Source organism: Anser anser, assembly GCF_964211835.1.
Source record: "Anser anser genome assembly, chromosome: 2".
In the NCBI taxonomy this organism is placed as follows: domain Eukaryota; kingdom Metazoa; phylum Chordata; class Aves; order Anseriformes; family Anatidae; genus Anser; species Anser anser.
The window spans coordinates 145,934,681-145,949,163 of record NC_139721.1 but is presented as its reverse complement, the minus strand read 5'-3'; the positions used below and the strand labels follow the sequence as shown (position 1 = coordinate 145,949,163).

The 14,483-nt window shown below is 38.1% G+C and overlaps 1 protein-coding gene across 11 annotated transcripts in view; it reads left to right on the top strand.

Annotated features, from left to right (window-relative positions):
* MPP7 (MAGUK p55 scaffold protein 7) overlaps positions 1 to 14,483 on the top strand; it is a 152,464-nt gene that overhangs the window by 103,515 nt on the left and 34,466 nt on the right. For all 11 annotated transcript variants that reach the window (XM_083823664.1, XM_083823657.1, XM_083823656.1 and 8 more), the window contains 3 exons: positions 5,360 to 5,491; positions 12,007 to 12,088; positions 13,051 to 13,136. In XM_083823664.1, the coding sequence (XP_083679790.1) occupies positions 5,360 to 5,491; positions 12,007 to 12,088; positions 13,051 to 13,136 (300 nt within the window). The remainder of the gene's footprint in view (positions 1 to 5,359; positions 5,492 to 12,006; positions 12,089 to 13,050; positions 13,137 to 14,483) is intronic.

Sequence of the window (14,483 nt, the reverse complement as noted above, 5' to 3'; positions counted from 1 at the left end):
GGCTGCAGCTTTCTAGCATAAGAGCCCTGGTGAGTTGAGGGGCACACCGCTGTTCTTGCAGGTGAAGTTACCCTTCTCCTCCTATGTACTTCTCCACTCCAGCCTTGGTGGAAGTTACTATCACCAAAACAAAGCAAAGAGGTGGGAAAATGTCTATTTCACCTGATATAGCTCAGGCTATCAAACTGAGCTGCCAGGAAATGTGGCCTGTGCCGGTGATCCAAGCTGTGGACTGACAGCAAGTCACGGGCCGTTCTGTTGCGTTTTGCTGACTCTGCTGCCTGGACAGCAATCTCCACTAGAAGCAAGGTAATGAGCAGCTGGATTGGCAAAGTCTTAATCTGCTGCAGCTGGTTGCTTTCCTGAAGGTTAGTTGGAGTCCTCACAAACTTTATTTCTAAAACCTTGATTATTAAATACTTAATTTTCTAATCTTCCTGTTTTTCTAGTAGATAAAGAAAGGGGTTCTTTTGTTTCTTTGTCCTTTGTCTTCCATCTTTGTTTAACTTGCTGTTTTCTAAAATGTTTTTTCTAGAGTTGCACATGCAAAATATTTCTGAAAAGTAGAGTTTAAATAGAGATTTAAATTTTTTTTTTAATAGTGAGAATTTTAAAGCTTATAAGGAGCTGTGTTCAAAAATCAGGGTTACTGGAGGTATTTTTATTCTTATGGCTCTCAAAATATAAACAGAAGAAAAAATCATAAATCATATGAAATTTGTCATTGTTTTAGAGGAGCAAAAACGTATTCAGTGTAGTTAAATGATACATGTTTTTCAAAATACAGAACTGTTTTCATTAATAACATTCTCAATTTAAGAAAGCATTTGAAGTTTCAGAACCGTTTAAGAAAAAGATCCTTGAATGTTTTTAAAGTCAGATTTTCTTTGTGTAAGTTGATAGTGTAAAATTTCAATTTATAAACTGTGAAATGACCAGTGATAGTTTTAATATGAAAAATACAGCACCAGTTATTAGACATTTCAGAGGTCTGATGAAAGTATTCATTTCCAGCTAGATCATGTCTAAGAATTTAGCTGAACATCAATATTTATATTTAGGTAGTGCAGGAGTTTGAATCATACCTTCTTTCAAGTTCTAAATATGGACCCTGTTTACATTAGTGAATCATAAGCATAGAACTTAGGGCTGAAATAAAATCTTTTTCTCCAGCGGTGATTAAATATGCATGACCCTCATCATATGTGCATAGTTCTGAAGATTTGTGTATTTCAAAACAAAAACAAAACGTAAACAAAAAAATGTCATCTGCACGTCTTGCAAGTTTCTTGTGCTAGGCAAAAATGAGTATCATGGAGTGTAAATGCAGTAAGTTGATTACTTCTTATGTACAAAAAGAGAACATTACCAGCTTTACCTTGCCTTGTGCATTCCCTACACCATTATTCTGTGTAAATCTTGTTCAGGATAGAATCCAAGTTTTATTTCTTGGCACTTGTAATTTGTTTGCTCTTAAAAAAAAAAGTTCCAAACTTTTATATATATAGTCTAGTCTGATGCATAATTTTTTGGACTAAGCATACATTTTATTAAATGCAGAGTACTGAGAAGCTGCTGAAGAAATGGCCCTTTACTCTGTGAATATGGTCATTTTTTCATGTGTTTGAAATGTATGGAAGTTCTCCTGAGGACATACACCGATCATCTTTAGTTGAAACATTAAGTGAAATAAAATAGTTTTATAAATTTTGCTTGCAAATTAATCATTGTGCAATGTCTCTGCTGCTGACACTATTCAAGAGCAGCTACAGTGGATAGAGGAGACTGGATATATTGTTAAAAGAAGCAGCAATGAACATGAGCAGGAAAGAAAGCTTTGTATGTTCAGCGTACAACATGAACAAGTTTGGGATGACAGTAGCTCTTCTTGAAACTCGACTGAGAAAAAGCACATAACTTCTGGCCTTTGTGTGCTTACTTCAAGCATGCACCTTTGCTCTGAAATAAAATAATAGTAGAGTTTGGGGAAAACTGTAGTACACAGTGGTTCAATGTGTTTTTCAGGAGGTGGAGGGAAGGGCCTGATAAGTTCCAGTTGTGAACGAAGGAAAGCATCACTGCATCAGACACTGATTGGCATTGCTTTCTAATACTGGTGCTGCGGGGCTCTTCGGCATGCTGTGTCCAGAAGGCTGATCTGGCAGTAGTAGCAGGGAAGCGTCTTATTAACACTGATGGCATCACTCAGTTTGGTATTGGATGGAGGCTGTTTCACAAGTTTCGTTGTCGGGGTAGTTTCTTTTGAATATGTTTTAAGTTGCTGCCTTTTACTATGGAAATGGTACGTTAGATTAGTTTCATCTGTTTTCTCTATCTGCCCGATTGATTTTAAACTGCAATATAGAACCTCATTAAGCTGAACCAGTCTGTGAATGTGCCCTAGCTTTATGTGGAAAAATGTAGTTGCAGAATACTAGTTTCAGAAGTCTTAACTGTAAGTAGCTCAAAGTAAAAGCAAACACTACTTCTGTTTTAGTGTATCTTTGATATTTCACATACATATTTAGAGGACCATGTGTGATTGCCTGGATTTTACATGTGTAAGGCTTCAAAATACACATTTCCAGGAGGAACCATAATTGCTAGCCTGAGGTTTTTAGCTCAGACCTGAAGTAAAACTAATCTTTGGTGGGAGGGAGCTGGTGGATATTGATGGTGCGTAGTACAAGCTGATAACTGTATCTTGGGAAGAAAAACAGAAATAATTAGTTATAGTGTTAAAATGTTTTTATCAAATTGTACAACATGATTAGAAATTAGCAAGACAATAGCAAATTTTCATGAAGCAGACCTGATCTTCTGTGTTTATTCTGCTGAAGACCTGACTTCAACTTGAAACTTCAGAGTTTGAGGATTACTGTGTGTGCTTTCTTGTCTGCTTTTGCCATGATAGTTTGTAGCATTGCCTGGAAATTCTTTCAGTTGTTTACAGTCTCCTTCAATAAGGAAAAAAAATCCTGGAATAGCATAATAGAAGTGTCATGTGTTTTCTAAAAACATTCGCATCATCCTTGAGAACATAAGGTTTTGGATTATTTGTATACTCAGTCTAATGTTATCTACTTAAGTAGAAAGTAAACTAGTATTAGAGAAATATAGCCATTTTCCATTCTTCTTTATTAAAGCGTTTCTTCTTAATCATCATTGTAGTTGTTATAATAGATACATTATTGCAGTCATTGAACTGATACCTTCTGATGCCATCCATGTCACCGAGGTTGATGTGTTCTGCTTAATCCTAAACATCTCAACTTTTTGCAAAACACTTTATGGCAGGGAAGGTTATCAACTTGCAAATCACTTCTGCTTTTCAGACTGAGTTTTGTAATATTAACTCTTTGGGCAAAAATGTCAGATCAAAATGTAAGATATTCAAGTGTTTAGGAGCAACTACTTGAAAACAGAAGCAACTGAAGGCAGTAACTACAATAAAAAGCACGGCTGTTGCTGTTACTCCTGCTGTAATGCAGTTTCCACCAGAGGTGAATGCATTACTTGACCATTGTTCACCAGTCTAAAAGGTATTACAGATCATGAAGACTTTTCAAAATAGAAAAGAACTTGAAGAGTTCTTTATCTAGAAATAGATTTTTCATTTATTTTGTTCTTATTATTTCATCCAGTGAATTTTGGACTATAGGGGAGATTTTCTTAGAGCCTTAGGAGAATAAGCTTTCCAACTTCCTTTGAATTTCAAGACACTTGAGTTTCTGCAGGCCATAAGTTATTTTGTTTTCAAGATTGAGCATTTTGTCACAACAAAGTTTGAAAGGCCTTTCTTTGAAAAATCGATTGGCCAAGCTATGCCTGAACTGGAGAAACTACAAAGAGAAAGAAATGGGGCAAGACATGTGACAGGTGGTTGGTAAGCCAAATCGTTTCAGCAATACGTTCCTCAATCTCAATCATGAATTCCACAATAAATTAAACATTCCTAGGATAATTTGGAGCTGGTATGAAAGGGAGCGAGTATGAAAGGGATCCAGGAACCAAGCTTCCAGAGTTCCTCTGAAGGGAATGGTTGGGAAACAGCTTAATGTTATGCACCTGATGCTTGAACAGAGGTACTGCAAGATGCTTATTTTGCTTATTTGATTCATAGGACTGCTTGGTTTGTTGAAGAAACTTTTATCTTGGAGGAATAGAATGTTGTTCTTACTTTTGGAGACTTGGGTTTTCTCCTGATCATTATTCTTGTAATTTCAAGCTAGTGTATAAAGCACTTAGAATTTTCATATATATGAAGACACTGTTCTGTATCCACAATTTACTTAGGTGCACACATTGTGTGCATGAAAATACATACTTTATGGAGGGAATTCTTTGTCACTCCCTGACAAAGAGTCCCTCCCCAGCTTTCCTGTAGGCCCCCTTTAGGTACTGGAAGGCCACTGTAAGGTCTCCACGGGGCCTTCTTTGCTCCGGGCTGAACAACCCCAGCTCCCTCAGCCTCTCTTCATAAGAGAAGTGCCCCAGGCCTCTGATCGTCCTCGTAGCCCTCCTCTGGACTTGTTCTAATACATCCATGTCCTTTTGGTGCTGGGGGCCCCAGAACTGAATACAGCGTTCCCGGTGGGGTCTTACAAGAGCAGAACAGTGGAGGAGAATCCCCTCCCTCGCCCTGCTGGCCACACTGCTTTTGATGCAGCCCAGGATCCGGCTGGCTTCTGGGCTGCGAGCGCATGTTGCTGGCTCACGTCGAGCTTCTCATCCATCAACACCCCCAGGTCCTTCTCCTCAGGGCTGCCCTCAATCCATTCTCCATACAGCCTGTATTTATGCTTCGGGTTGCCCTGGCCCAGATGCAGGACCTTGTGCTTGGCCTTGTTGAACCCCATGAGGTTTGCACAGGCCCACTTCTCAGGCCTGTCCAGGTCCCTCTGGATGCCATCCCTTCCCTCCTGTGTGTCGACCACACCGCACAGCTTGGTGTCAGCAGCAAACTTGCTGAGGGTGCACTCAATCCCACTGCTGATGTCACCAACAAAGATGTTAAACAGCGCCAGTCCCAGTACTGAGCCCTGAGGGAGCACCACTGGTTACTGATCTCCACTTGGACATTGAGCTGTTGACCGCAACTCTTTGAGTGCGACCATCCAGCCAATTCCTTACCCACCAAGTGATCCATCCATCAAATCCATGTCTCTCCAATACAGAGACAAGGGTATCATGCAAGACAGAGTCAAATGCTTTGTCAAATTGTATACAAAAATTCTGTTCAATCTACCTGCATCATGTTAGTAGAGCTAGTAGAGTCAGGCTATGTATAATAGTGTCTGCTTTGTCTTTCATGAACTTTTCAGATGCCAGATAATTTACTGACTGTTAATATTTCCAGGCTTTGCTCTCTGTGCATGATACTGTTGCTCAGAAGAACTATGATCCTGTCTTGCCCCCCATGCCTGATGACATTGATGAGGAAGAAGATTCAGTTAAAATAATCAGACTTGTCAAAAACAGGGAACCGTTGGTAAGTCTTCCTGTCGCTTGTTTTTATGGGTGTTTGTTTTTGTGTGCAGGGTGTGGAGTGTTCAGATTATAAACACAAATGGGTAAAATTAATTAGAAAAGTGAATAGACAGGCATTGTGCGTGTATATTCATAACATTCAGTGATGCACTTGTGTATTCCATTTCCATTTATTACTAGTAAAGTATGTGAAATGAATTATAAGAATTTGTTCATTCGTGGTGTTTGAGCATTATATATGTGGGCCGGTCTGAGCTTTTATATATGTAATATATTCATCTTTTATCTTGAATTTGCATCATGAACTTGTTTTAAAATGAGAGGGAGAATGAATCCCCAAAGAAATCTTGACCTTTGTTATGAACTGTGCCTCTGAGCATTCATGTAAAAAAATGTGACCTTTTGATACACTGAAAATAAAGCATAAAAACATATTTTAAAATGCTTGAATTGAAATCTGGGCAAATTTAAGATGTCTGTTGTTGTACTTTGGATTATGAATACTAGAAAGTTAATATCTTCATGGGGATATCTGGAAAAATGAAAGGACTAAACCTAGGTTGTATTACAAGAATATTAAAATGTTTTACTTGATTTGGTTATTTTTATTTGCTGTAGAGTGGGAGTCATCTTGAATAAAATTTACCTGTGTTCTTTTTCTCCTGCAAATCAGTAAGAGCTTTGTTTTATGCTATACTGGGTATTTATTTTAATGGATTGTAATTCTGAAGAAATATCTGCAAAATAACTTTGAGAAAGCAATGATTCTGCACTTGAAATGACATCAGGAAAGTGATTCCTCTGTTAGACATACAGGGAGAGCATGTCTCTCAGTAGACGTCTTATCATCACTCTTGATGGATTTCTGGCATCAATAAACAAGAAATAACTTTTAGTAGTGACTGACTGTAGATGCCCATTGGCATAATGAAATGTTTGACTATATGGAAAGTTTTCACTTTGTTTTAACATATTAAACTTTTTTTTTTCCAAATGTTTAAATCATAGCTTCAAGCTTTCCTCTAGCTTTCCTCTTTTTTTTTTTTTTAAATCTAAGAAATTCTTTGAGGAAGAAAACAAACTTGCTTTCAGATTTAGTATCAGAAGGAGTATTAATTCTGAAAGGTGTGAACAAATCAGAACACATTGTATGAAATGAGAATATGAGAGCCTACGGTTACTTGACAGTGGGGAGCTTTCAAGGACAAAAGAGTCAAACTCTTCTCAACAGTGAAAGATGCTAAAACACGGGGCAGTGGCCAGAAGATACAGCTCTGGGACGCTTAGATTGAGAATTAAGAAAAATTAAGAAAAATGTAAGAAGAAAAAATTTTAAAAAATCTATCATTAGGTGGGAAAGTACAGCACTGGAGGAGACCCACCAGAGACATTGTAGAGTCTCCAAACTGTCCCAAGTCAATGGCTGACCTGATCTGCCTTCACAGTAGTCCTGTGCTGAGCAGGAGATTGGCCTCAAAGACTTCTAAAGCTTCCCTTCGATCAGTGTTTCTAAGACAGCACATGATTTGTATGGGAAAGGAGTGCCTGTGGTCTCAAGTCCCCAGCCTATCTTTCTGTTCTATTTTCGTTGGAGAAGAACTTATGGTGAGTTCTGGTTTGTGTGTTGTTTGCTCTCCAAGAAAACTTCCAAGAACACTGTATAGTGTCCTCATTTTCTGTAAATCCCCTTCATTCCATTTTAACATTTTTGATGTTGATGTCACGTACTGACTTTTTGTGGCAGATTTATGGTCACTTACTGTTATGCCACCATCACCGCAATACATAACAAACTTGTTTGTGTTTTTGTCTTCACCAGAGTATCATTTTCTTAAGTATGAGTGAGAAGAAACATGCGTGGTAACTCAGATAAGTTACCAGATAGCCACTTATCAGAGTAGGCACAGCAGAATCATGAAAGACAGTTTTTTTTCTAGGTATTTTAGAACTGTTGTGTTTAGGTTTCCTGAAGTTGCTTTACTAAAGAAAGGATACACCATGACCTAATTTTACTAAACTATTTAAAATTTCATTTTCTATTTATTTCCATGTCTTTTTAATTTCTTTCTCCTCAGAGCTTGTTTTAAAGTCTTGCATATTCTTGGCCGAGTGCAGATCAACGAGTCTCTGTTCAACACATCTATTCACACTACTCCAGTGTCATGGTTTTGGCTGGGATAGAGTTAACTTTCTTCATAGAGACTTATATGATGCTCTGTTTTGGATTTATGATGAAAATTGTGGTGCTCACACACTTCTGCTCTGCTCGTGTGCGCGGCTTTTGCTTTACCGGGTGAGCTGTCTTTGTCTCAACCACGAGTTCTCGCACTTTTCCCTTTCCGATTCTCTCCCCCATCCCACCTAGGGAGAGTAAGCAAGCAGCCATGGGGTCCTGAGCTGCCTGCTCGGGCTAAACCACAAGAACCAGTCATAAAGGCTGACTTCCACTTGCATAGATACATCAGAATTGTTTCTAATGAACTTGAGAATGGAGGTACCAAACAGTATTTTTTCTGGGATGGAAATTGCCTGTCTTCTTGACTTGAAGATACTTAGCTCTTTGAACTTTCTTTCACTTCTGATATCTTCTCTTCCTCTGTTAGTAAGCAAGCAGCAGAGATTGCTCTTCTGCAAAGCAGTTAGCTTTGCATCAGCTGCAAGTCCTGGAAGTTATTGTCTTTGAACATCTCCTTTGGATTACTTTCAGCAGTACTCTGTGAAGTGAATTACGCACTCTCTTAAATTTTTAGATTGTATCTAGTGACCTTTTTAATGTAAAATTACACCACATTTCCTCTTGTATTTGTTCATACTTGTCTCTGAGTTAAGCAACTCTCACTGGTGTTAATCACATATTAACAAAGCCTGAGTTCCCAGGAGTAATCATCTCACAAGAGGGAAACTGGGTTTGCGGGAGGGCCTTCTGTTTGCCAGATTTCATCAGTTCAACAGTCATTGCTGAACTTTCCTCCAGTTTTTTTGCAAGAGATGATTTAAACTTTTGGTTTATCCATCCACAGTTTTTTTTTTTTCCCCTTCTTTCTTTTTTTCCTTAATGCTTTATTAGCAAATGGCATTCTAACAGCTTCTCGCTCAAGTGAGGTGAGATCATGTGTTAGGAGGTTTTACCTAAACAAAGTAATTTAGAATGTCTCTGAACCTTATATAGAGAGAATTAAGAGACGTTTCCTTCCAGAGATGGTTCAAAATTCCCCTGACTGTAATTCGTCTTTTTGTCACATAGCTTGGAGGGTTTTTATTTAAACTCAGAGTCCACTTCCCTAGGACTTCTTCAATCATTGCCATTTTCCTGGTTAACATTTCTGATACCCAGCACCTGGGGTATCCGGAGTTCATCTACTAGCCACTCGCTGCTTCCAGCTTTGAAATGATAGTCCTGGTTTGTTAGCGCTGTCATGATTTTGTTCTGAACAGGATCCTTCTTCATGTCCAGATGATTTCTTCTTCATCACGTAGGTTCATTTCACATAAATTTAGTCATTTGGAAAGCAATGATCTGTGCTGTGTCTACAGTCAGGAGAAAAATAGGCAGCTCCAGAATGAGCCATTCCATCTGTTCAAGATGCCTGTCTTAAAGAAAGGATGATTCATTCTCTGGAGCTGCCTATTTGTTTTCATTAACTGCAGGAGGAGCCTGGACACCTAGCTTGAACTAGATACCTGATTTCCATAGCTGAACTTGGGTGAAACAAATTGTGGTGTTTAAAAATAGTTGCATACATGTTCTGCCAATGCAGATTCTCCAGTTATTCCTCTGTGCCACTTCCTCTAAGTCCCCGTAGCTTGGTTCTTGTCAGTGAATGAAACTGACCAACTATGTTATCGGTGGTGTTAATCTGGGGGTATGGAAAGCCTTGGTGTGCGTAGTCTGCATGTGCATGGGCATCAACTTCTAAATAACTGTTCAATGTAAGGTAGGTAGCTGCTCTTTGTATTTGCATTTCCAATAAAAAATGAATTAAAATAAGTCTTATTGAAGTAGTTATTTGCATTCAACATCTGCATATGTTTTTGTTTAATAGAAAAGTATGCAAAAATATAATGATCTTTCAGACTCTCTTATTAGTAGCTTATTTTACAGGCTAGTCTTTTTCTTCCTAAAAAAAATGGAGGCTTAGAACGTTTGTATTGTGGAACTAGCAGATAAATGGGTGAACTAATAAAGCTTACGTCAGTGAAACCCTGAGTGGTGCTTACCAACCAGTTTTACTACATTAAAAGTAATTAAAAAAAAAAAAAGAAATGGTGAAAGAGCCTTGCTAAAGGAGCTTGTATTTTAGTGTTTTTGCATGGTATAGCTTTAAACATTTTCTCAGTCTGATCACCATATGGCTCCCAAACTCCTTATTTTTCCCTTTAAAAGTATTTTAAACTGAGCTATGCTATTACATCTGTATATGTCTCATTTAGGGTAACTTACACTTTTGGCTAGCAACACTGAAAATATTTTCCAGCTCTCAAGGTCCAGCCTAACCTTCTTCCATTTTTAAAGCTCTAAATGAGGAGCTGCACTGCACATGTAACTGAAAGTACTGGAGCTGAACATCTCATAAGGAGAAATCCTTGCCAGATTATATATACCTCATACTTTAAGCAGGGCTGGCAACAGTACAAGAGAAGCTGCTTTTTCAGAAAATCAACTCTTCAAGTGCTCAAGAAGAAATCCATTTGTGTTTGATGATTTCTTTTTAAGTATTCTAAATTTGGAGTGAAGGAGAGGTTAAAGAACCCTCTTTTTTCTTTGTGTGCCACAGGTACAGCAGCATGCATAAACTCGAACAGTGCTGCCTATGGGCCTCATGCTGAGATTGTCATAAATAAGTTATTGGCAGTTACCTTGCTTGGGTTAAATAATTTTCCTGTAAATTTTAGCTTGATTTTGTGCTTTGTGTGAAAATTCCCAGTTACCTTTTAAACTTACTGGGACACTTTTCAAATCAGCTGATGTGTGCATGTGTGCCGCAAGTTCATTTTGTGCCGATATACAGGTAGTGGTACTTGCCTAAAGCATGAAGTGACTGCTCCACTGTGACACGAGCTGGGCCATCACTTCTAGATGTCGCCTTGGTCCATACTGCAAGTTCCACACAAGTTTTTTCCAGGGTCTGTCCAAAAACAAGGAGAAGGGAAGTAACCATGTCTAGACATTGGCATGAGGGGACACGGTGGCTGGGTGGTGGCAGCGGCCAGCTGCCGGGCACGGCTTGTATTATGCATCCAGTGAAGTTTAACAGTATCAACATTTAAGTAAAACACCTAGAGCCTTTCCTTTCAAGGCTTCTTTTCCCGATGAATGGGGGAGCCTCTGCTTTATGTGGACAATGTAGTGGAGGTGTCCTGTGTTTGTATTTGGCTGTAGCATCCTAATGCTTTTTTCTTTTTGATGGCTATATTAAAACCAAACCCCATATATTCTATACTTTTAAACAGATGCAACTTTCCAGGTTTTAATAATAAGCTTTAAATTTACAGCCGTTGCTGCAAGGTCATACCTTAATACTGAGATCCAGGCTAGAGGGGTTAATGCTGCGTTTGGTAGATTCGTAATGGCACTCTGTTCTTTCTGCACAGAAGTCTAATCATGAGATTTTCAAGTGAGATTGCAGAGCAGGGCCAGCCTCTCCCCGCCTCATTGCCTCCCAGTCTGCCTGAAAGAAATGTCACTGCAACTTCAACAGTGCTTCGAGGCTCTGGTTTTCCTTAGATTCTCCCTTGTCCCTGCCACTACCTGGTTCTTACTCATCACTTCGTGCCTCTCTGCAGAACACCTTCACAGTTGTGGTTACAAAGGCAATTTTCTCCTCTAGACAGCTATTCACTGCAAATGTCAAATTTCACTGCGTTTTGCAATTTTTACCTAAATGTCTTGCGCTGTATTTGTGTAACATGAAAACAGGCAATGTCCCACTCCTCTGCATTGTGAGTTGTCCCTCATGTATTCGGGTTCCACGTGAGAGCTGAAGCGCAGGGGGATTTCTCGAATTGTGGTTTATTGATGGCACTGTAAAGCAAAATAGGGATTAGTGTGTGCATGGGCAGTTCTCAGTGTGAAGTGCAACAATTACAGATAAACCTTTCATAGCCATCGTATGTAACATCCCCACTCCCCTACCCCCCTTTTAACACAGAAACAATTTACCAGTTCTCAGTAATAGTTTAGTACACTTTTAGCAGTGGACTCAAATAACATATGCTACAGCAAACGTTAAGTTGAAAAGTGAACTTTTTGTGCCATTCGTGCTTTTTTAACGCTGTATATGTACAGAATGCCCAAGTCACTTCTGAATGGAAAAGTCGTCCCATTTTAACAGGATGGTAATAGAGCAACATACCTGAGCAACATAGCTTGTATATTCTTTACGTGAGCAAGTATCATTTTGGGTTATTCACACATCAATGCTATGCCAACTTTATTCATTTTTGTGTAGCAAATATTTAGTGTAGGGATTTAAATTTATGGTAAGACTAACCAAGAAACATTTTTTTTCTTTAAAGGGGGCTACTATTAAAAGGGATGAACATACCGGTGCTATTGTGGTGGCCAGGATAATGCGTGGAGGAGCTGCAGATAGAAGTGGTAAGGTGTTGCTTCTTGGTACAAGCCATTCAAGTTATAAAATTTAGAAGATGTGATAAAATGGGAGTATTTTGTACACACGAAATACTTCTGTACCACAAAGATATTTGGAGTTTGGGCAGTTTTCCAAAGTGATGTTTCAATACCAGAGAAAGTATTCGTGCTGAATTTTTTTCCCCAATTCACTTGCAATGACGTGTCTTTTGAGTTAGCAGGTAGAGAGGAGTTTTTTCTTTTTTTTTTTTTTTGTTAGTTAGTTTGGCTGGTTTTTGATTTATCCTAATTTGTTTCCAGTTAAAGACATCCACTCAGAAATGATGAGATAGTCTAATATAATACCTATAGATGGAGAAACTCATGATGGCTACATTATTCTATGTTACTACATTTGGAGTTTGCAGGTCATTATCAAGATAGCAGCCCATCCTTGACTCCCATTATTCAGTTTGGGATGCTCAAAATCTGAAAGAACTCAAGCAAGAGATCCTGAATTATACTCTTAACGTGACTCTTTTCACTGAAGACAATCTAAGACAGCTGCGTTTCACACTTAGGTGGGATAGTGGAGTAAATCTAGATATATATCATTAAATTAGGAAGCATTTGTACCACAAATTAGCGCTCATAACTTAAGTCATCTTTGCAGTACTTGCAGCTGTGTAGCAATAGGAAAGTAGTATGAGTAGAAAGAGATTTGGCACAGACATTTTTCAAACATCTGCATAAAAGTCTGGAAAAGTCATAGAGTACTGATTTTTGGGAGGAAGGAAGGAAGGTGAGTAAACCAACCATCTCAAACTTATCTATGGGGACAGTAGTTGTAGTTATGTTCACCGTGTATTCCTGTTTTTAAGTTAGAGGTTAAAGTAGATGGACAAGGGAGACAAAAGCTGAATTTTGACAGCTCTTTTTGTATTAGACATAACATATACTATTTAACAATCCCTCTTTTCCTTCTGTAGGTCTTATTCACGTTGGTGATGAACTGAGGGAAGTCAATGGGATTCCTGTAGATGATAAAAAACCTGAAGAAATAATACACATTTTGGTAAATACGAAACATTTTCAAATTAATTTGGGAGAGTCTAAAAAAAGTAATTAGACAAAATTTCTGATGTGTTTCTTAGTAAAAAAGTATATTTTGCAGTAGTGCTTTTTCTTCTAGTACCATCAGCTACCAACCTCTATTTCCTTTCTCTTAGAAAAATGATTTTCCACACATTAGATCTATGCAATTACAAATGACTTGTAATGGGTTAATGATGGTCACATGGCTGTAAACATCTTGCGGACCTCAGTGTATCCTCTGCAGTTTTTAAGATATACAATGATTTGTTGAATTCAAACTTATAATTTTTTTGTTTCTAATGCATTAAATTCATGTGAAGATGAATTCATAATGTACGTGCATGATAGAATAAACTAACTGGGTATGTTAAGAGTATATCTTAATTTGTATAGAATGATATATATAATTATGTTTATACTTCTCTGAACTACAGAATCTATAAAGCCAGCCTGTTTAGTCACTTACAGATCCCTATTGCAAATTAAGAATTCAGACTCTTCCAGAAATATTTAATATTTTTATACCAAAGAAACAGATTAGGTCGTGACAGCTCTTTATATTCATGGTATAGTCATTTTTATATACATAAATACATTGCTGTCCTGATGAATTGAATGGCTGTCTCACAGTTTTGGTTCAATTACCAAGATGATTCATTTCAAGTGTTAACCCAGCAATATTCATACTGGCTTTATCGTTTTGTGTTCCCTACAGAAACATATTTTCCTGCAAAAATTAATATTTAAAAATCTCTAGAAACACAATAGCACTAGAAAAGGTGTGAACAATTTCCCCATTTACCTCCTTGAGGTACAATATAAACATCAAAAGCTATTTAGAGCTTGTTTCAAAAGTAACAGAATTATTGATTCCAGTCCTATGGCTGGTGAAATAAGAACTTGGCTGCTGCTTGTCAAACAGTGAGCTCTTGGATCGCAGACATGCAGGCAGAAGTATGTCTCACTTGGTAGTGGACAGGCCTGTTTCCATTTTGCTTAAATCGTTGGCTGTCTGTTGCACTCTGCGAGTTTTATGAAACTTGTCAGCTGCATGCAATAGTAGCAGAGTCTCCAGCTGATTAGCACTTCCTTCAATAGCAAAATGTCACTGAGGCAGTGGGAATATATTGTGGTTAATAAGTAAAATGCAGCCAGACACACTTTAAGTGGGATATAGGGAAAGATGAATGGATGAGGTGGTTGATGATGGCTAACTTGTTTTAAGATTTATAGCGGAGGACTTTTTTTCCATTTAGTACACGTAGTCTATTCAAAAATGTTTTTTTTTTTCTGGTTTCTTTAACTTGCCAAAAGAATAAATCCCCCC